Raw genomic sequence first — 24,640 nt, 5'->3', positions numbered from 1 at the left:
TTTTCGAACTAAGGGAATTCTGAAACGTGGATATTCATCAAAATCTCGAGTTCGAATTTTTTGACGATTACTATATTACTATACTTTTTCTAAAAAAATAACTAAATAAATAAGTGGCATGTGTAACATTTGATCAAAACTAGATTACTTTCAACATCGATAAAATGCGAAGTTAAATAAAAATACATTTCAGGATTTTAGAATATTCTTACTATAATACGAACATAATTTTCTTTTTTTCTATATAAATGAACTTCTTGCTGGATTTATCTCTATATTAACTTCTTACATGCGATAAGGAATAATCGATATTGCCCGCACAGCACATCCTTAACTTCTAATCCTCATCCTTAATACTCCAATAGCACATTAGCATGTTACATTAAACTTTATCTCCTCCTCCCCCCCTTCTACCTAATAGTTGGCGGTTAAGCTTCCTCTCCTTGGCGACAAAATGACCAGCCAATACTTTTCCACCAACCCTTCTAAATAATCTTCCCGGAGCGAGAGATGTTGAGGATCAGTGGAAAATCATCTCGGATTCCGAGAGGGTGCGAGAAAAGAGTTTTCATTTGGCGAGGAATGGAGTCGCGCAGAAGTATCTTATGAAAGAAGAGCCATGTGCTTTGCCAGGAGGCATGTTGTCTTATTACTGAGAGGAACGACTGCTAGTATTATGTAAGGATGATGGTCCAAATTCGTTGGTTGCTTTTCTACGGGGTAAGTTTCGATTTACTTGCAAATAGTTATTAGTATGCACCGGTCAATAACTTCAATGTTAATGGTTTGGAGAAGGGTCGTGTGGTCGTAGGCAGTTTGCCAGTGCTATGCAATATTCTGTGCTTGTAGATGCTATATATTAGGTGCAGAGACAACAATTTTTGAAATGTTTGAAAATTATGTGGGAATTTGAAATGTGGGAGATCATGTGGGAAACTCAAGCAATGACCATTTCTTTTTGAGTTTCAATGATCACAGCTGAAGAATAGAATTAAGGCTGAGGTATGTTTCAGAATAAAATCAAAAGCTTAAATATGCGAAAAGTTTCATAGAAATAGTTATCAGAATATATTGATCACTAACTTAAGTTTTGATGTTTGAAAAGTGAGGTGAGTTAGAACTGATTAGTTAGAAAGCCGAATACTAGTGGGACATTAATCACTGAGTTAAGTATTGATGGGTTTGAGTTCAAAGACCGAAACTAATTATGAAATGAAGATTAAACAATATTTTTTGGAACTTGTGGATCATACCCTTAATTATTAATAAATCATAGTTTCTTAAAATTTTGATGGTTTGCAGATGGTTGATAGTGGGTAATTATAAGTTGATGATTGGAAAAATCAATTCTTAAAATGATTATATTTTACAATCAAATATCAATAAACAATACTCACTAGATTTAAACCTCTGAGATCTTATAAAGCGATGCAACGTTTGTTTTAGGAAAGCATTCGGGGAAAATAATTTTTACGAATATTATGCTATACAGTCCAATTAATAAAAGAATCATTCTCTAACATGTGATTACGGGGACAGGAGTTCAATAAATGGTAACATCTTACATTTAGAATAGATGTATTTTTAACTATATTCATAAATATAGAATATATTTATGAATTAAATATTAAGCATAAAAAATAAACAACTAAAAGAATTCGACTAAAAAAGCTACACTTTTAAGTAGTACAAATATTCAGTTTAGTACATGTATTTCAATAGCATGAATCGTCATTGGATAATATTTTGTTATTTCTATTATTGATGAATTATTTCTCTATTTGTTTGTAATGTAAATTCATAAACTGAGCCTATAATAAAATAGCATATCATTTTGAATAGCATATTGGCATTTTTATGTTCTTTATCAGCTTGCTTTAAAATAGGGATTCTTTTACTTTTTGAGGTATACGATTTCAAATGACATTGCATGCCTATGAGCAACATAGATTAAAATATATTCAACAATGCATGAAAAGCAAGCAAAGGGGGGGGGACAGTTTTTAACCCACCCAACACCAAAGAGTTAATCAGGTTTTTTCTCATTAAAATATTAAAATTTTCTCTCTGATTTCAACAACTGATCCTTAATCTGGAAGAAAAACTCATGTGACTTATAAAAACCTGCCAATTTCATCTAAAAATTGCAAGAATTGCAAGAATGGTCGGTAAAATAGTTTTCTAAAGCCATAATTTTCTGAAGTTTGATATCACGTGGTAGAATTATAAGCAGCAAAACTGTGGAAATAATAAATTACCTTTTCTACTTTTGTTGTAAATTGCATCAGATCTTCGACTTCATTCTTCTTAGATAGAGTGAAGTGAATAAAAATTTCACTTCTTCTAATAATTTTAAAAAATAACTGTTTAACAGAGATTTTGATTATTAATAAAGGCTTCGTTTCAGTGATGGACTAATAAAGCTTAATTGTAGAAAATAATTTTTTTAACAATAGATTTTTTTTCTCTCAAATGGTTTTGGAATACAAAAAATAGTTTTTGTAATGTTTTTCCCTTTACATGCACATCAACATAGAAGCAAACAGACAATCTACACTTCATGTATATTCTAGACATTGATTTTTTGCAGCCAAAATCATGCACCAATCTCTACCATTTAACTTATTCTATTTCTGATTTATTATGTTAAACGTGCCTACTGATATAGTATATAATTCCCATTAGCAAATTTTATCTAAAATTTATCACAGATGAACAATTTTGGTTTTTAAGTCACATTTTAAATTTTATTGTTTTATCTCTTTTCATTTTTTCAGTTATAATCTTTATAAAAATAGAATGGTTTCATTGGACACAGTAATGTAAAAAAAGCAAAGATTAATCGAAATCTCAAAATAAAAGTTTTTTTAAGATTACAATATTTTTTCTTTGTATATGAAAAAAGGAAATTGCTTCATGTAAATAATTACCTAATCTGAATACGATTCACGTCGAAAATTTGTAGGTAAAAAAATTAGTAGAAAGGAGTGTTAAAAGACAAAATTTCATATTTAAACGAAAATTATTATATGTCTGGTTAATTATTTTAAATTATATAAAGTTAATTAATGTTTAATAAATATATTAAGTTGATTTAATTTGCTGATGATATGTGCATTTTATCAAACATTTACAATGCTATTGGCAGTTTAAAATTTTTTGTAAGTGTTCAGAAGTAACTACAGTACTACTAAGGTCAGTATTTCAGAAGTAACTACAACTCAAAATTTCATTTTCGAAATGATTTATTATAGGCTAACTGTGCCCAATTTTTTAAAATGGTAATACTAAATTTTAGTTCATTTCTTAAATATAAAAACTTTCCGTACCATCGAAATTTAATAATCTGAAATAACTTTTCAAAAATCATATAAAATTCATAGAGATAGGAATTAAATAATAAATATATTATTTAATATATATATATATATATATATATATATATATATATATATACATGGCACATAATATTATACATTTACATAGTTTATATATATTACATGTATATATACATTTTTATTTTATATATATACTACATACACAGACATATATGCATGAATCTTAAAAATTTTTCAGACTTAAATCTCTTTCAATTTTATGTAAAGAAAGTAATGGCAAAAAAATACCAGAAAATAGAAAATAGTGAATAGGTTTGAGAAAAAGGTATTATTGTAAAAATTTGAATTAAAAAAAATTTTCCCCAAAAAGAAATAGGAATAGGGAATCGAAATGAGATTTAAAAAAATTGCATACAATTCCTGAATATACAAGCTTTTTGAACTATATTTTAAAGAAACAATGTTTGGATATGCATAATATGAAATCTTATTTCAAAGCGCCAAAAATTTGAAACATAAATTCATTGGATTTGAATTATCTATCGCCGAACTGCAATAAAAACATTTTCCATCTGTGAATAAGTCGAACAAGCGTTGATAAATCAAACGAAATATTTTTACATTTATTTTATTGCCATATTTTTATTTTGTTATTTTACTTCAAAAAGAACAAGGTCGTTTATGTTATGCTAAATTTATTTAGTAGAAAGGGAAAATCGTTCGTTTTTTTTCCACTCTCTGTGGAAGCTCGCTGCTTTAGTTTATCGTTTGCTTTTTCATTTTATTTTCATTCGAATTCTTTGAAATAAAATTTTGTTAGGCCTGTCTTTAAAGTAATATTCATGGAACATTGAAAACGTGACTTTGGTGATGAATTTTGATACGTGTTGTGAGTTGGGTGATTTCGAATGCAGAATATTTTTTTGGTTTCTATTTCTTTTTTTGAATTTTTATTTGATATAGGCAAATGCCATTAAAAATATTAAACAACGAATTTATATGTACCATATTTGATAATTATATGAAAACTATTTTCAAAAATTGTAATAATTTGTTTTTATGATATATTTATAAAAAATTTTTTTGGAAATTTTAATAATACAAAAAAATTATACAATTTTTCAAACTTGGAACATACAGAAATAAAAATTAGGCTCTATTTTAATAAAGTTGAAAATGAAAACACTCATTGATTATCTAATTATAGTTTTTTGACAGTTGTTTTATTAATATGTTAAAATATCTAACAGAAAAGATTCGAATAATTAAAATCCAGAGAAGAAATTTAATTATTCAATTTTGATTTCATTTCAAATTAAAATAAAATTAACTATAATTTGTAGAAATTATATTGTTTTAGAAATGAAACAATTTTCTTTAAACAATTTACTACTAATTATACTAATAAAGTATTATCTAAAGCGGAAGGAAAAGAAAAAATGATTTAAAGAGGCGAAGTAGTAATTTGATTTTAAATTGAATTTACAAAAGGATTTATTGCATTTAATAATATATTTCTAATATATATTGAAGAGTCAAATTAGATCAATTATAAATAAGATTGTATTTATTAATTAGCTGATGCCCCACCAGTTTGAAAGCCCTGTTCTTTATGTAGGAACCACAAATTTTTGAAGACAAACCTTCACCCATAACATCAAGATGGCACATGATACCATATTGTATTGACGCAAACCATTAGACTTCTTCAACGAACAGCTGATTCGCTGGAGAAAGTGGTTAAATTTTATTTTAATGAGCTCTTTTAGACATAACTGTTTGTTAATGATTCCGTCAAACAGTCAGATATTAAATTCCTGCTAATTTAATTACCTTACATATTGTTGTGGAAAATATCATAAATTCATCCAGTGGGTGTATGGTATCCCAACAGGCTCAACAATGGATAAAGATATTTACTTAAACTTGCATTTTTAGTACTTGCTTTATTCTTCGGGAAAGAAAGAATTCACTAAAGCAAAATACAGATAAAGCATAGAAAAGACAATAATTGCAGTAAACAGCAGCACGCAAGCAGCAAATTAATAATATATTTATTACAGCAAATACTGTAAAATATATTTATTACTTTTACAATTATTTAGCAAATCAGTACTAAATAATTGTAGAAGCGCAAGATGTTTAAAGAGAACTCGCTTAACTACTCGCTTCGACTAGACTCAATGACTCTCAGTTTTGGATTTTTATGGTTTTTGTGACATGGCAAAGAATCTTCTGGAAAAATATCGCAACTCCGTTCTTAATCGATATATCAACAAAATATCAGTAGTTTCAGGAAATTTCGATTTCTTTCTATTGTTAAAGAATTCATTGTCAAGTCCCCAAATGGTCTCCAAGAACGTGAGTCATTAAGTCAGCATCCATTCAGTATTCATTAGAACTATCTAGAATGCTATCTTGCTTACCATGAAACCCTGTATGCTTAAAGAAACAAAATTACAAATTTGTAATAAGACATTCTGTTCATTATGTGCACGAGCTTTTTTTAACAAAGACCAGTTCCATGATAATAGAACGCCATTTAAAACGTAAATATCTGACTCATCTATCATTTACCTTTTGCGGTATTTTAAATACACTTTTTTTATTTGTTTTGTAAAATATACAGATAAGAGATAACATTCTTCAATTTTATATTTCATTAATGAAAGAATATCATATGATTAAATATTTGATGAAACAATAAAAATGGCAGGAATTTCTGGGAAACAATGTAATTTTTTGTTAAAAATTAGTCAAAAATTTTTTAAAAATATCAAAAATTCTTGAAAAATGTGCATGCATATTAATTTGAGCCATTAAAACGATATTTTTTTCAAACTCGGTATGATGTACTATTTTTTTTTCAATAATATTTTCGGAAACGCTTTTTAACAAATCGAATTTAATTTTTTGATTGTCTTACGAAGCCAGAATTATGATATCTGTATTACTTGTGAATAAACTTTTTTTGGAACCGAGAAAACAATTTCAAATATAATAACTTAATTTGCCTTTTTCAATGTAATAGTTTCACTCGCACATGAGAAACAAATTTATTGATTTTATTATTTATTTTTGATTTTATTATTTATTTATTTTTAAATCAATTTTTCCATGTTTCAGTTTAGATTTCGGGTAAAATCCAAAAAATAGACATCTGGAGGTCATGTATTTTTTGCTTGTGATCTGTCTACTATCGTACCATTGTCTTTTATGTTCTTTTTCTAAAGGTGTTCCAAAATTTAAGATTGAACAAGATTTGAATTTACTATCATTCGTGCAGTGAACTTTTGGCAACCCTATTAAAAAAACACTTTATATCTGATAGTTTAGGATTAGTGAAAATGGATTTTGATTTAGTTTAAGGTTAGAGAAAAAGGAAATGATTCCTTATTCCTTTCTGCTGGTGTCCCTGTCATCTTGAATCTTCTAGTAAAGAACTGGCTTAGAGTTTAGAAACATCTGCCTTAAATTGTTCCATCTCCTGTTAAAGACTTTAAGAAGCTCTTTAAATCTTATTCCAAATGCCAGGTTAGTGGAATATAAAAAAGCAAATAAACTTAACTCCGATATATATCTCATTGACATTTAATCTAATTTATGTAACAGAAAGTTCAACATAGTTCTTACTCGGTCACATTAGAATTCTTACCCGTGCATTAGAATTTGTTGTTGAGAAACGCACCTCTCTCTATATAGTATGCCAATGCCTTATATATGTTCTCGGAATTTTAAAAGAGAGCCCGGCTTTAATTACCAACACATCCATTCCTGTTTTCCTGTATATTTTTTCAAAAGACATTCTTCATAAATCTCCTTTTCTTATCTTTTTACTTTCTGTAAAATGATTAGCTTTTCTCTATTTGATTTGGATATCTTTTTAAAGCATACTTTTAAGTCGTATTTTTTATGGTTAGTTTTTTTTTATATTGTAAAAGTTAACAAGCGCTGTGTCTTATGATAGCTTAATTCTCTATTTTATGATATTTAATAATTAAATTTTGTATTACAAACAAGACTCTGAAACGTGGCTCGAATTCACAATGTATTTTTGGCGCAGTATAGTCAAAAATGTTTTTTCCCCTGTAATTACATCAAACCTAAACAATTGTTCAGCTTAATGAATCCTCTTTAATTTTGAATGATTCTTTCCCATTTCTATAGTGGTACAAAAACTGTATCCACAAACTTTCATCCGTTCATCCTCTCTCACTGTTATTTAATACCAGAGAATTTTGACACAGCTTTACTGGTAATCAAGACGCATAGCATCGACACGGATGATTGCGCTAAGCCAAGATGAATGCCCGTCAAAAGAGCGATTAATAATTCGTCTCGGGTTTATTGACCGGTTAAGGACCGGGGGAGGGACTTTCATTTTTCATGCCTGCAAGCCGCACTGTCGGCAGTTGATATAATTCCAGGCGGGGAGGATAATATTTAATGCTGGCAATTGCGTCAACATGCTTGGAGTGTGTTCACTGTATCTGTAATAGAATATGGTTAAGATGACGTGGTATTAGAAACATCCAGTGGTGAATCATTAGATTGGAGTTGGTGCATTCACTCCTTGTAGTATGGTATGATTCAGTTTATTCAAAGAGGCATAAAAACGTATCATGTAATAAAGTTTTATCACAAGAAATATTCCTAAGTCCGTGTTTATTAATTTTGTAAATTTTAAAAATACTTAATTTGCGATTGTAGAGAGTTTTATTTAAAATTTTCGTGATGAAAGAATGAATTATTTTAGAACGATGCAATTGAAGTAGTAAAATAAGTAAAGTACTTAACAGTAAAATAATGAAGAACACCATTGTTTTATTAGAAATCAAATCAAGAATTATAATGCAACTATAGATATTTTAATTGTTTTGAATAAAATTTATTTATGTCCACTTACAACATAAAACTAAAACCAAATGAAAGCTACTGTCTTAAAAAGATAAAGCGCTTTAAATCGAAGCAATGGTATAAAAAATTATTTTTAAGTTCTAGATTCAGAAAACAAAGCTTTTAAAAATAAGTATATTATTATAACTGTGAAGAAAGCATATGATTTTAATTTTCCAAAGAAAAGCACTTGCTGAAAATATATTGAAAATAACCGAAATTCGGTTAAATGGAATATATATATATATATATATATATATATATATATATATATATATATATATATATATATATATATATATATATATATATATATATATATATATATATATATATATATATATATAATATGATTAGTAATAAAAACTAAGTTAATAGGAAAAAATAATCAAAATTAAACAAAACAAAATAAAATAAGAATCCGGCCTGAAGACTTTCTGAAGGGTCACCCTCAGTCAGGGATTAAAAATAAGGGATTTCTTCTATGAGGAATCCAGACTTTTGTCCAACAGTATTGATCCCTCGTGACCCGAAAATTCCCTGAAATTAAGCCTAAGATATACACCATTTTTACAGAAAAGAAATAAAACAATAAATTAAAAGAATACGACCACTAATAAGCAAAAATACAATAACATAAAATAACCATATAATAACACTCATAACCAATTAGGAAAACAAAAAGGAAAGCACATACCAGCAGCAGGAAAAAAATTTTTTTTACATAAGGTGTCCCATTCTTGTTTTCCGCGCCCTAAACTATTTTTGCTAACGTCATGCATGGTAAAAATAATTGGAGGGTCTCAGCGCCATCTATTGAGTTAATTAATATGCAACGGAAAGTCTATTTTTATTTTAGGCACAGGCTTAATCCCAAATCATCTTTTTTTGATTAAAATATTAATATTGCAGAAGTTTCTGGGAAATTCATTATTAGTTAAATTTTTAATGAGATTATTTGTTGCCCCAATATATTAAATTTAGTTATTGCAAACTCTTTTAATCCTGTTAAACTGCGATAAAATAAAATTTTGAAAATTTTAGAGTTTAGATTAGAATGATAATTACAAAGTTTCGTTATTTTAAAGTTGAATTCACTCCTTTTATCGTATATATCATTGATTTATCATTAGCTATTTCGACTTTTAAATCCAGAAAGGTAACTTCAAGTTGATTTTTATTTGTTTCTGTTAGAATTAAATCTTTTGGATAGCAATTAGTCACAATATTATTATAGTCAAAGTTAATCAAAAGTAGGTCATCAATATATCTCCACCCGTTTATTAAATTATATTTAATTATATTTTTCTCATAGTAATGTAGGAAAATATTAGCTAAAGCACTTGAGAAAGCTGTTTCCATTGGAATACCCGTTACTTGTTTATAAAAATTAATTCCATTACAAACGTTATTTTGGATAATATTAAAATTACATAATTCTAGCCAGTAATTTTTAGGAATAACATCTTCATTTAAATATTCATCATATAAAAAAAGTACAGACTTTTATTAATTTTTCATGAGGTAGATTGGTGGATAAATTTTCGAAATCATAAGTATTAATTTTATTAATGTTATCTTTAAGAAAATCCAGTATTTCTTTGTTACTAGAAATTATGAAATTGTCTTCATCTTTGATTTTTTCCAGGATAATTTTTAAGTATTTAAGGAAATGTCTTCCCGTATAGTAATTATAATTGCCTTAATTCGTGACTCATTGCCTGTGCAATGAGTCACGAATCTGAATTTTAATGGTTTTTTTTAATGAAATTTAACTTTTGGGAACAAATAAGGATAGTTTAGAGGGTAAATCTTAATTTTAATTTTTATTTTTTTTAAATTTTTGATTGATTAATTTTGATTTTTGATAGCACTCTTTTATCTAATTCCTTTTCCCCCATGTTCTTTAAAATATAAGTTGCATTAGAGTTATATTCATTAATTAATAGCTCTTTATAATTAAACTAAGAAATTAAACAGAAATTATTTGCTGATTTATTTTAACAAATTTTTTAAAAACTTTTTTTAATGTTTTGCTAAAATAAATCCCGCATTCTTTAGATCTGTCAATACCTGTATTCCTTTTTGTTTTAATTTCCTCAAAAATTCTCACTTTCCGTTCTCCAAAATACAGATATTGAAAATAATTCTTATATTTTTGTTTACTTATATAAAGCATCTGAACTAATATTCCCACTTTGAAAAATAGAAAAAAGTGGAATATTAAACATATATAATTTTGTGCTTAAATCAATTAAGCTTAAGAAATTAAAAAAAATCAATACCGATTGAAGTACTACTGAAATGTACGAAAAAGAAGTAATAAATATCTGTTAATAATATAAAGAAGGATATATGCGGACGTATATATGTGCATATATCTATCTATATGTTAACTTTCTATAGATCAGATCATTTTACTCAGAGGCATTTAATATGTCACTAATAAAATATTTTTACAACCATTAAGTTGGGAAATAGATGGAGAAAACTAGTTAGTGTTTTCTTCTCAAAGAGTATGTATCCATTATGAGTAACGTGACTTGTGGTGTATCTCAGAGTAGAAATACTTTGTTTGGCGATATATCGCAAATCTTAGTATTGTGGTGAAAAGCTTATAAGTCAGATAACAGCTACGAAACACGGGCAATTGCTTTTGTCTTGTGGTCTTGTTACTCGGTTGTGAACCACAACGTCCTAGGTTGTATTCTAGCTCATACCAATCCGCTACATTGGTGACCTTGGACGATGAACTTTCAACCTTCGTACAGCTGTTGTGGCACCATCTACCCACAGCAAACCAAAGTTTTCAGATTCACTTGACGCAGCAACACAAAGCCGTCAGACTCACTTGGCACAACAGCACCAGCAACCACTCCCCTTCACACGCTCGCCATAACGCTTGGCGTTGTTCAAATAGGTATAAGCACATTAAACACAACAGCTAATACCTCACTACTTAACAGCCATATCGTTCGTCTCATCTCCGACTCACTTGTGGTAGAGTACTGTGATGAAAACCTTATAAGCCAGATAACAGTTATGAAACGCGGGCAATTGCTTTTGTCTTGTGGTCTTGTTAATCAGCTGTGAACCACAAGGTCCCAGGTTCTATCCACGCGCATGACAAAACCGCCACAGTATACGCTGAAACTTTTGAACATGCTCTTTCTTCTCGATATTGGATTAGAAAAACATTTCCTAAAGAGAGTTTTCCCTCCTTGTTTAGAGAATATTTTTTGAAAATAATATCTTCTTTTTCATAACATCAATAGCAAATTCTGTTGATTAAAAACATACTTATATTTTTTATTCTTTTTCTGCAATAATTAAGAATGTTTTTTTTCTTTAAGTAAACATTTTGATTCTTTTATTTGATTAACAATAAAGGGAAAAAACTTAGAAAGCAAATCAATCACATTTTAGATATTTTTCTGTTTCTTTTGTTTTGGGTTGCAAATGTTGAGGAAAATAATAATAGGAAAAGTTGATACTGTCGTTATATTTCGCCAAGTGGGCGACAACGGCGTCATTTTTTCCATAGATGGAATAAGGTATAAAGTGCTAGGAGCATATTCTAGTGTGGTTTGACATGGTGTTTTCTTAATTTTGACATCCCCAGTTTTCTTGTCTCTTTATCATAGGGAAATATTTGAAAATCTTTTTAATTTTTTTCATTCATTTTTACAAAGTAAATTATGATTATGAATTACTTTATATTGAAGAAATATTTACAAGTAGAAATAACAAGTGTTTATTAAAATTACATTCATTAATATATCAACAAAATGCCGATACAAACTGCAAATTTGTATGTTATTTTTTATGTATGTATGTGATTAAATAATGAAGATTTTATTACAATTTGATTTTTTTTTATGGTATTACGTTGAGATAATGTATCCTATTTGTTTACTATGACATACAAAAAATGCTTTGCAATATTGAAAGACTGATAGTAAGGTAAAATAATTTGGGATGGCATTTTGGCAACTCAATATAAAGATAAAAATATAATAACTGCATAAAATTTCAATATATTTAGAAAGTTCAAACAAAAAAAATTCTACAAATTTTATAATGACTAAATAAAGTGAGCATAAACGAATTAAATAAACTGCTAATCGGAATAAGAAATCGTAGCCAGAAATGCCTAAAATTATAATAAATAAATAAATGAATACGATCAAACTCTATATCTGAGAAGTAAATTGTACATTTACAAATTTTTTAAGAGTGAAATACCGTACAAACAAAAGTAAAACATTTTTTGTAGACTTAAATCCCTTGGTTTTAATCCAAAAATTAAGCGGAAACAGAGATTTTTGGATACTCATATGTTTTAAATTATTACAAAATTCTTATTTGTAATGAATCTTTATACTTTCTTTATGTATTTTGATTGTATCATAACAAAGTAAACGCTATGTAGGATAATCCGCCAAAACAAGCTATGTTTTAATTGTGTCTTAACAAAGTAAACGCTGCATAAGGTAATCTGTCATAACAAGCTATATTTTGATTGTATCGTAACAATGTAAACGCTGTGTAGGACAATCCGTCAAAACAATCTATATTTTGATAATATCGAAACAAAGTAAAGAATATGTAGGACAGTCAGTCAAAACACGCTATATTTTGATTGTATCTTAACAAAGTAAATGCCGCATAAGGTAATCTGTCAAAACAAGCTATATTTTGATTGTATCTTAACAAAGCAAACGCTGCATAAGGTAATCTGTCAAAACAAGCTATATTTTGATAGTATCGTAACAAAGTAAACTCTATGTATGGTAATCCATTAAAGGAAGCTATATTTCGATAGTGTCGTAACAAAGTAAACACTATGTAGGACAATCTGTCAAAACAAGCTATATTTTGATAGTATTGTAACAAAGTAAACTCTGCATAGGATAATCCATTAAAAGAAGCTATATTTTAATAGTATCGTAACAAAGTAAACGCTATGTAGGATAATTCGTTAAAACAAGCTATATTTTGATAGTATCGAAACAAATTGAACGCTATGTAGGACAATCTGTCAAAACAAGCTATATTTTGATTGTGTCTTAACAAAGTAAACGCTGCATAAGGTAATCCGTCAAAACAAGCTATATATTGATAGTATCGTAACAAAGTAAACACTATGTTGAATAATCCATTAAATCAAGCTATATTTTGATAATATTGTAACAAAGTATACGCTATGTAGGACAATCCGACAAAACAAACTACATTTTGATTGTATCATAATAAAGGATCTAGCTAACAATGTTATGTAGGATGCTACAATCAATTAGATAAGGTTAATAAAGCCAACTCTATACATATATTAACAAATGAACACTGTTTAGGACTGTTATGCTCGATTAGATAAGGCTAATAAAGCATTTGTAGAATTGTTCATGCTAGATTGAATAAAGGTAACAAAGTAAGCCTATATAAAACTCTACGATTGGATAAGAATATACACAAACCGAATAAAAACATAATGCAGGTGTTCTGCTTTACTTGTCTCAAAATATGCTGATAGGCCATTTCATTTCAATCCTCATTCAACCTGCAACGCTTTACACTTTCCTTATAAATAACAATTTATCATAAATACCCATTTATATAATTTATATAAATATTAACTTTTGAGTAAGTTCAGATATTTTTGCAACAAAGCGAATTGCTATTGATATGCAAAACTGTAACAGAATAACTCTTCATATTCTTGGAAATGACTGAAACGGGATTCCTGCATTGCCTGAAGCAAAAGAGTTAAACGAATTTCTCTCATCCTTCATTTTTTTTTTACATTTCTTCCCCTTTTTTAAATGCATCTGATGCAGACATTTTAATTCTATCGCCTGAACGAAAGATATACAACAAACTTATTTGACCAAAAAGTTTTCTTTCAAAGACTTTGACTGCAAACTCGGTACATTCATCGAACTCTGCCTGCTTTTAAATCGAACTTTTCCCTCATCTCTTAGGAATTTAGTTTAAAAAAGATTTTCTAACAGAATGCAGTAGCAGCGAGTTACTACGATTTATTTTTCTGAAAGCTTTTCCTGATTGTCCGCCACAGTTTCCTCGCAAATTTACTTTCCCCGATGCTGGAAGCAATATCGGGTTTTCGTAATTTAAGCATTTAGTTTTCCTTCTAAAAGAATTTTTTCTCTTTCTTTTTTTTAGTGGTAGTATTTGGTGTAGTTCTGTTGTGTATGTCGCTGCTTTGGAGAAAATAATTGGAAAAGTGCACGGCTATTTTTGGAGGTTGGATCCATTTGGAGTGAGTTAACTAACATGGGAGAAAGGTCTTGTGTGGTCTTTTTAAGACTAAAGTTGTCTTTCAAATTGTCGTAACTGCTGGCTGTGAAATCTATTAATTAAATGGAAACAAGTTTGTTTACACAGCTTCTCTGTCTGTCGATACAAGAGTTGTTTCAGTTACGGTTAAAAGCATTGTTAAGATGTCGAAACTAACTGGCTTGAAGAAGGGTTTCATGTTGTTCATTAACTGTTTTAAAAATTACAAACTTGAAGAGCTGCATAAGTTTCAATTACGGCTCATTTGTGAAATACAATCTGTTTGTTTTTTAAATTGTTGGCGTCTCGTTTAAATTCTTTGTATAAAGAATTGCATTTGCTGGTTTCAATTCAAATAAATACTCGTATAATGCAATTTTCAATTTATTATTGGCTTAACTTAGATAGACAAAAGAGCTCACCATTGCAATTTAAAAATAACTTTATTGATGATTTTTTAAAAAATAATCAGATATTCTATATTCTGTACTTCTGATGCTTGCTCCAGGTTTTATTGATATTATTTGTAACTTGCCTGTTTTGATAGTGGTTAGAAAAGAAATACAAATTCGATACATGAGACGAAATTGATTTTTCATATCAAATAAAAAATTATCAGACTACAAGCATCAAAATTAAAAAAAAGCATTCTGAAACAATCAAAAGTCAATGAATCTTCTGATACCAGATTCTGTTTTATACTTTTTGTGAATATTACCAAATTCGTATTAGCACGAAAAATTTGATCGTTCTTTAATTATTTCGAATAATCTATTCACCCACAATTTCATTCACTTGATTGAAGAACAATTTATTTTGTTTTATTAAAGAACATCAATGAGCAATCAATGAGCAATGTCTAACTCTTTCTAATTAAGATAAATTGAAAAAATAATAATAATAAAGTGTATACCATTTGTAGGGAAATATATTTTTTGTTCACCTATCCTTTCTGCATATCAAAATAATTCGAAATCACGATGAAAAATACTTCATATTGATTTTGTTTTTCTTAGTATTTGTATTTATTTGATATCGTTTTTTAAATATTTGTTTTAATTTAAAGAAGTATTAATGAAGTTTATAGTGATTTAACATTTATTATTTTTTATTATTTATTTATTTTATTGTAATTTAATATTTTGATCTTCAGCTAATAAATTATTTAAAAAAAATAAGTTTTTCATTCAGAGCATTAAAATTTGGAAGATTATTAAAATTCAGAACATTAAAATTTCAGAGCTTTAAATTTAGAATTCGAAAATAACGTTTTCCTTCCCTTGGAAAATTAAAAGAAAATTTGATCTCTTGGGTCTCTCAGTGTAAAAGGCACCCTCTGGAATTAGAAAAATCGTTACGCATGGATTTTAAATTCATCTCATTTCTCAAACTATTGGATTCTGATTTGGAACCATATTCTTCTTTCTATGTATTTCAACATCAACACTGAGATATTTCAACTTTAACACTTCATAGATTTGATTTGATTCATTTGATTCTTCTTTTCGTAAAATGAGTTTTTATCGCCTATAATTTATAAAAAACGTTTGAAATTGTAGCTGATTAGTAAAATATTCCTGAGACCAACATTTTAAATAAAAAGATAGCTCCATTCTATTGCGATCAAAACTGAGTGAGTTATAAAAATTTGATAAAAAAAAGCATGATTTTATCCTACATCGATCGTCCCATAGCAGGTACACCAATTAGAACTAGAATTTTCTTTAAAGCTCATTAGTCTAAAATTATGAAAATATTAATTGTTTAAAAATTTAGTATTCAAAACTTCATAAATCAATGGGATTTGGTTGCAGAAGACAAAAAGGGAGTTCTTAAATTTTTTTTCCTTCATTTATAAGTTGGAATGGCAAGAATATTTCACTGAATAAAATTGTTTAGGATCAAAGAACTGTATAAAATTTAGATTTCATAATATTTTCAGACGTAGATTATTGACTGACACAAAATAAAATATTATAATTTTAGGCATTTAAATCCTAATGAAAGTAAAATTAAAAACTGTATTTTATGAAGAAATTTTTGTTGAATTTTTTATTGTATTGCATAAATTAAAAAAAAAAATCTCTGATGTTTATATGACTACAATGTCGAAAGATTCTACTTTTTACATTCACATTTTTAACAAATTATATTTGATTTCAGAAAAAATGTTTTTGTAATAATTGGTTTAATTATTTCTGCCCCAATTCAAAATATAACTTCTACGAGAATTGACAAGAAATTAAAGATATGCATTGCACAATGATCAGAAAGATGTATGGTATGTATAATAATAGTATTAGTTATTTCGCTATCAAAATTTAAAGATTAAAGATATTTTATTAAAAAAACTTTTAAGAGACCAAGTTATATAAAATATTTAATTGAAAATGTTTGCGAACATTAACTTCGGAGAATAAATGCTCGCCAAAGGTGGACAATATATTAAAAAAAAAAAAATTCGGATCAAGCTTGCTACCTTATTATGCTACGATGATTCGGAGAAGAAATTCGAATGTTCTTTATAAATTTTATGATTATAATACTCTTTGGATTTACTTTTAAAGAGAGAAAAAATAATGTATTCTTAAGTATATGTATCCTGTATTTAACATTGCCATTTGTGTTGTAATAAAAGTGTTTCAAAACTACAATTCAAGAAATTGTTTAACAATTTTAATCAACGATCTACATTTTTCATTGATATCTAAAATAAAATGAAGTATAAAAAGTAAATCGAGAGAAAATAATAATAGGAAATGCATACCAACAACATAAAAATATCGAAAATAGATGCAAACTTGAAGAATTTGCAAGCTTCAAGTTTTCACCGTTTGAATAAATAGGACAAATTATTCATAAAAAAAATAATATCATCGACTAAATTTTTCCACTTTATGCATGAATATTTTATATTTGACTATTTTTGGAAATCGATGGCGGGAATTCATTGAATGCATAAAAAAATTGAAAGGAACTTATCAGTCCATTGTGGGGGATCGCTATTACTTAAAATGCATTCGTAGGAATCGGAATTTATTTATTTTTTCGTTAATAATAAAAAAAGAATTTACTTTAGAAGAATTATCATAAAACCAATCTGAAATAGTAGAATTACCGAGTTTTACAAAGGAATTTATAGTGAACAATTGAATATATAGAAATATAGGCTGATATTCTTAGTTTATTATTTACAAAAACGTTAGCAGAAAAAATACTGAGATTGAATTTCTATCAAACAATAATATGATATGGATTATTCGCCATTTAAATTGAATTTTATAACATCGGCAAAATAAAAAAAATCATAAATAATTAGATGAATGTTATAAGAATATCCAAATAAATTCTTAAATATAAAAAAAAGTTTTTTTAACATGATAATTTAATTATACACATGTTATTGTATTCACATTCTCTAATTGTGATTGAATTTAATAATGAGATTAAAATGTATAGCCCTTTAATTGTTAAATGGTGAAAAGTCATGAATATTTCATTGAATACACAAAGAATGATATGTGTAATACATTTACAAGTTAATTATTAACTTTTAAGTAATTAATGCATGTGAAAAGTATGTTAGAGGTAAGCATATATTTTAAATAGGAAAAATGTTCTAAATTATTTAAAAAAAAATATTTTATGTTGTTTGAGACAGTAAAATGCACTTCTGAAAAATCACGATATGTATTACCCCAATAACTTTAAAAAAATCCCGATACCTGTATATTCGAATTTTTCACTGCATTGAAGCTTAAAATGCTCATGCATGGTGTAAGGAAATAAAAAAGTTGGGCATTCATGATGTTCCTGGCCTTGCCTAGGGCTCATATTTTTCATGCAGCAAAACGTTTGACAGCATTTTGTTAAGAAATCTGCTAGCAAGTCTCGAACACATCATTCTCATTTAGAATTCAATAAATTTAAATTGCAAATTCAAAACTCAATAACTTCAGTTTCTGATTCCAATAAATCTCTTAGCGTCTGTATTTTTGACTAGTAATCTTATATTAAATTTAATATGAAAGTAAATCACATGAAATTACATTTATAAATTAGTTTGTTATAAATATCCAATGAAAAAATATTTTAAGAATTTCCTTCATTGCAAATTGAGGACAATTGTGTATTAGTAACATATATGATGTGATTAACTTGCATGGACCAACTGAAAAGTTTTTTTAATCATTGTATTTTAAATATATGCTTTGGCAATTTGTGTTGAAATTAAACAATTTGTTCAAGATCCGATCAGATGCTTTTGATTTGAAAAGACTTAAGTAAACATTTCTACATATGAAACTTCTCATTGTAAAGAATAGAATTTTGCAATTATTTATAAAGAAATGTATTAAAGCGAATTTTTTTTTAAAAAAGTACTCTTAATAATTAAAAAAATATCAGAATCATGAATATTAAAGATTATTGTTTAATAAAAATTCTAATATTGTTTAGTAAAAGTTAAAATTGCGATATAAATTTACTAAAGTTAATTAAACATTTATTACAAGCGCGTTTAAAAAATGTTATTTAAATAATATTAAAATTTGAAAACTGGACTCAAATAAGAGAATGACACACTTTCTTGGAACAATCTATTTTCTAAAAATTGTCACGTGGCATTTAAAAACGATAAGAAACGAATTTTCTTAAATTTATTTTATTATTTTTAAACCTGAAAGTAACTTTCTTCTTTAATAAGAAAAAAAAAAAAAAAAATCCAAGAAAAAAAATTTATAAAAATGCAGATTTTTTTCTTCTGAAAAAGAGATTCCTAAAACGCTCATTAGCTGTCTTGGAGTAAAGCCATTTTAATTTATTTAAGACAGCAATTAAAATAATTCATCTCCCTCTCTCAGCGAAATTCGCAAAAAAGTTGCTTCAAGCGCCGCTAAATGGACGATAAAGTATGTCTTTTTTTATACAAAGTATGTATAAGTCATTTAAGTTGGTAAAAAAGTAAGGAGGAAATACAGTTTTTATTTTATTGCATATTTATTTCCAAAGAAAAAGAAGTTTGAAAAAATAAAATGTCTTCCATTTCAAGATTGGATTTTTAATTTATGAAAATGTATGCAATTTTTTTCCTCTGCCAATATGATCTTGTTTGGAATGAAGTTTGCTGACTTCTAGGAAATTGAGTAGATGATTATTAAAAAATAGTATTATTCTTAAGACAACAAGATTACAGGCCTTTCAGTTGTTGTTTAAAAGAAAGTTAAAGTTCTATCTTTATGTTTAATATACAGTTATCGATCTGTAATATTGCGCTAAATTAAGTTTAGTCATCTTATCATTCCGTTTTAAAGCAACACTAGGGCAATTTTAGGTACGGATATCATAATTTTGAACCGTGGTCTGAGGACACGGACGACACCTGAGCCGGCATCTCCCTCCCCAACCTTTCACATTACACCAGAGGGAGGACGTTTGGGCGCAACTGGTTTAGCGAGATCCGCTTATAATACTGTTGTTTGGTGGTATCTGGTCTCGAACCTGAAACCTTCCGCATCAGAAGCCGAGAATTTGCCACCAGACCACCGCCGTCCTTCCCGCTGCGAAGGGATATAGTAAAGTAGATTTCAATCACACCGGTTTTGATGCTTCATTACAAAACTGCAGAAATGTGTAATTTTGGTTAATTGGATTAAAATGTGACGTTTATTTTGTCGTTTTCAGAAATATATATATAAAAAAAATGTTATAAAATTTTTTAGAGATATTACGTAATATTGTTTCCCTGTGCTGTTAATGTCTCAGTAAAGCATAGATTTGTATATTTTTAAGAAATGCTGAATGTTTGCCAGATCAAGGATCTCTGTAATTGGTGACTTAATGACAAATTTGGTGATAAAAATGTAGATTCTGAAAAGTAGTATTTTGATGTTATCTATATTATGAGTTGACACCCAGGGACTTTTCTGAAAAATTTCATATTATCGTTAAAAAAAACTTCAAAAATGCCAGAGGCTGAAACAAGTTAATCAAGTGGGTTTTCTTAGTAATGTAGATCGTGGCATCGATTCGATTTCTGTGCAATCTAAGTGCTATTAATGATTTGAATTAGTATTTTTCTGTTTGCTTTCGTTGTGATTTTCTACAAGTCTTGTTCTATGCCTCGGCTACACTTTTGAATAAACAAACATATATTAATTCTTAAAATGTTTTTCGCGGATATGCTTTAAATATTAAAATTAAAAAAAATCATGTTGTCAAAAAATCAAATTTTTCATACACTCATGCCCATAAATTAAGGGTAATGCAAGTTCAGGAAAAGAAAGAGTCAGAAGCAAAACAAATGTGGCTTATTTGTAAACCCTATTTATTAAACAAAAGATAAAGAGCAAAAAAAAAAAAAATGCTATATGTTTGATATCATTAATAAAAATTGCAAATTTTTGCTCCCTGGAACAAATTACAAAAAAAAAAACTCTATTTACAAAAACTAATATTACATGGTTGGTATGATGGTACATAGTGTGTCTCCCAGACGATGCAATGCAGTCCATACAATGTCTAGGCATGCTGAGTATCAAATTATCGATCTGATCTTGGGGAATATTACACCACTCATCAAGCAATGCTATCCGAAGTACCGGTAGACATGTAGGAGGGGGTTGACGGGCTGCAACTCGTAGGCCAAGCATGTCCCACACATGCTCTACTGGATTCAAGTCCGGTGAGAATGCTGGCCAGTCCATATGGGTGATATCCTCCGATCGAAGGCATTCTTTTACGATGTTTGCACGGTGAGGACGGGCGTTGTCATCCATAAACACGAATTCTGCGCACATGGCGCTCCAAAACAAACGTACATGTTGTTCCAGAATGACGTCCCGATAGATTTGGTTTGTCATGATTCCAATTTGAACATGCAGGTTAGTTCTGAAACCCAGAATAATTCCTTCCCAAACGAGCAATCCTGCACTACCACAACGGTGTCGTTCAATGATGTTCTTTTGGTGTTAATGGGTACCTGGTGCTCTCCATATGAAAGTCCGGCGAGAATCAGACTGTAAGCTAAACTTGGACTCGTCGAAAAACATCACGAGCCTACGAGCTTATAGACCAATCTGCCCTAATCGTCTGTACACGGTCTGCCTTGAAACTGTCATACCAGTGGCTGAAGAGACCTGACGAAGTAGGTCTGATGCTGTACTTCGTCTGTTTCTTTTGGCAGTAACTGCCAAATTCCAATCCTCATTCGGCGTTGTAATTCGGGGGCGACCTGTGCTATAACGTCTAATCACATTACCATCATCTTGGAATCGTTGCCAAAGCTTGGAGATGACACTCTGGGCGATTCCAAGTTCCTCGGATACTTCCAGCTGGGTATGCCCACATTCCAGACGGCCGGTAATTCTACCACGCAGAAAAATCATCGAAATGCGTCCTTTGTGTCATAACTATGTGGTTCCTGCACTGAAAGGCTTATAAAGCGCTTGCGAACAATTTTACTTCTTTGACTGCATTCCTTATACACCACTCTCTTACACTCACGTCATTGTGACTTGCTATCTGTGTCATCTGTTGGCTTCTTGAAATTTTCATATGATTTTTGAAGATATGTGTAATCATTTTACGGGTGATACATGTATTTTAGAGTTCGATTTCCGCTTGACTCTGAATTATCCTTAATTTATGGACATGAGTGTAAATTTTTTACTCTTAATCCTTGATAATATAAAAAAATTAAATTATTAAATAATTTTTATTAACATAATTATAAAAATTGAAAACTTACTTTCTTGTAAAAATAGTATCAAACGCGACATTTAAATCCATTTTTTTATGAGAGTATTCATTAAACAAAATGCAGTGAACTCTCTCTTTACTAATATTAAAGGAGAATGTTATAAGAAATATGAACGCTTTCTTTAATTATTATTTAATTTATTTAATTACGATCTGAAAATTATAAAATTCGGTATAAATATTTTCAGAAACTTGGGATGTACATATCGGAACTATATTTAAAACCTTAACTGGACAGTTAATTAACAAACAATTTGGCTATAGTTTGGTGTTTTCTTGCAGGAACTCTCGAAAATGTTAATGCACAAAATTCGTTTTTGCAAAATTCTTTTTTCAAATTAAAAAAAATCCGTCTTTAATAATATACATTATCCATCATTCAATTTTTGAAAATTTTTTGTACATATTTTTTGATCTAATTTTAATCAATAGATTCCTTTATTGCAATGATATCAAACCTCTTTTAATTGTTATGAAACCCATGTTTTCATTATTTTCTTCCCTTCTTAAAGAAAAAAAAATATGCATACAATTTGCCTTATTTACATGAGGAATTAAATAGTGAAATTGTACTACCGAATGAAATAATGTGCAATTAGAAGAAGGATTGTAGGAGAGTTTTTGATTGCATGTTTTTTATGAAGGATCTATGATATTATTAGATTGTTATATCCTTATAGAAATGTTCAGGTACACAATAAAGAGAAAGAATGTAAGAGTATTATAACAGCACTACATAATTTCTATCAAAATTTGTTGTCTAGAAATGCTTTATTATAGGAATTTTCAAATTATGCTCTAGATAATTGCTTGAAATTAAATACAATCAATTTTCTAAGAGAATCAATTAATCGTCAAAGGCGGCTAGTGATGAAATAAATTTTTTTCCGCTTTATTGTAGAATGGATACTTATTATTTCCAATCTATATTCCATTCATACAAAGTAATGAAAGGGCAGAAAAGTAAGATGGTTTAACCACAACAAACGAAAAAAAAGTCCTTTTATTTTCTTTCTTCCATTTTTTTTTTCGCTGAGCAACTTTGCTTTAAGCTATTCCTAATTACGAATTTAATTAACTAATTGTGTTACTAATAATTGTAAATATGCAAATTTGCAACTCGCTTAGATATTTTTATCTCCGTGTTATCATTCATTTCCTTAACTTTGTTATGCAATTTCAGAAAATTGGAAAAAAAATTATTAATACTGAATTATTTTTTAAAAATTGAAATCTCTTTTTGGTGGTAAAAATCTTGAGATATCCTTAATGAATCTTCTGGAAAATGAAAAAAAAAAAAAAACTGCATGTTCCGAAGTAATTTGTCCGTTAAGAATTTAAAAAAAAATTTTTTTTTTCTAAAATTTTTCAAAGGCGAATTCCTTTATTTAAAAAGAAAACATCCTATTTAAGAGATTTATTGACTTAGTATCGTTATCTTCTTAAAAAGGATTTGGAATCATTAAAAATTACGATGCTCATTTTTTTAAGTTACTTTATTTCCTGTTTTGCATAAATTTTCGTTAAATAAACTCATAAATTAGGATCATAATTAAGTTAATGAATTAATCTTTTTACAGAATAAAAGTTAAAAAAATTTTTTTAATAAAAAAAGTAGCAATGCTTTTGCCGTTTTCTTAATTTTTTTCTCATTAGTTTTATTTTTAATATTTTCCTCTTACTTGAAAAACTTAAAAAATCCGTGAAAAAAATTTCATTGTGTTTTTCTTTGGAAATATAAGTTATTTATAGATGCATCTCAAAAAGTAACTTTTTAAAAAAGATTAATTAGATAATTCTTTTTTTTTTCATAATTTTCTTTAAGTATTCAAAAGAAAACAACAGCTCTACAGTTACGTCCATAATTTAATTAATCCCATGAAATTCGTCATGAACTGAAACTATTTCAAAAAATTGCTCTGGCAGGCTTGGGATATTCTTGATCAGTTGCTATTGAGGTGTGAGTAATGATCATTTAAGTTGTGTCCGTCGAGAAAGCCATGCCTATGTATCAATTTTACACTTCAGAGGAATAATAAACAGTGAAGGTGGTTTTGCACTCGGTCAGTTATAAGACGGCCAGTAAGACAACGCATGTGCAGAAACTGATATATTTTTACCACAATTTCGTAAGATGGATTGAGGCATTCCATGTTTGGCTATAAATTGTAATTTTAGCGTCCCTGAATTTTCCTTTTTCACTGCGTGTCGTTTCAAAATGATGGATATTTACACAAAGAAACATAGTAAAATTTAAAAAAAAGTTAACATACCTACATTTGGAAAACTATAAAATAAAAAATGGCAAATAAAAGGAAAAAAAAAATGCAATCTTGCATCAGAAAGAACAA

General features: G+C 28.3%; 1 protein-coding gene across 1 annotated transcript in view; it reads left to right on the top strand.

Moving 5' to 3' along the window:
* Window positions 1–541: 541 nt before the first annotated feature.
* The window catches only part of LOC129984349 (metalloprotease TIKI2-like), a 229,573-nt gene continuing 205,474 nt past the window's right edge, over window positions 542–24,640 (top strand). Inside the window, exon 1 of the mRNA XM_056094216.1 lies at window positions 542–720. Within this exon, the coding sequence (XP_055950191.1) occupies window positions 685–720 (36 nt within the window). The 5' untranslated portion in view covers window positions 542–684. The remainder of the gene's footprint in view (window positions 721–24,640) is intronic.

The sequence above is a fragment of the Argiope bruennichi genome, chromosome 9 (assembly GCF_947563725.1).
Source record: "Argiope bruennichi chromosome 9, qqArgBrue1.1, whole genome shotgun sequence".
NCBI lineage: Eukaryota > Metazoa > Arthropoda > Arachnida > Araneae > Araneidae > Argiope > Argiope bruennichi.
This window is presented reverse-complemented; position numbering and strand designations above follow the sequence as displayed.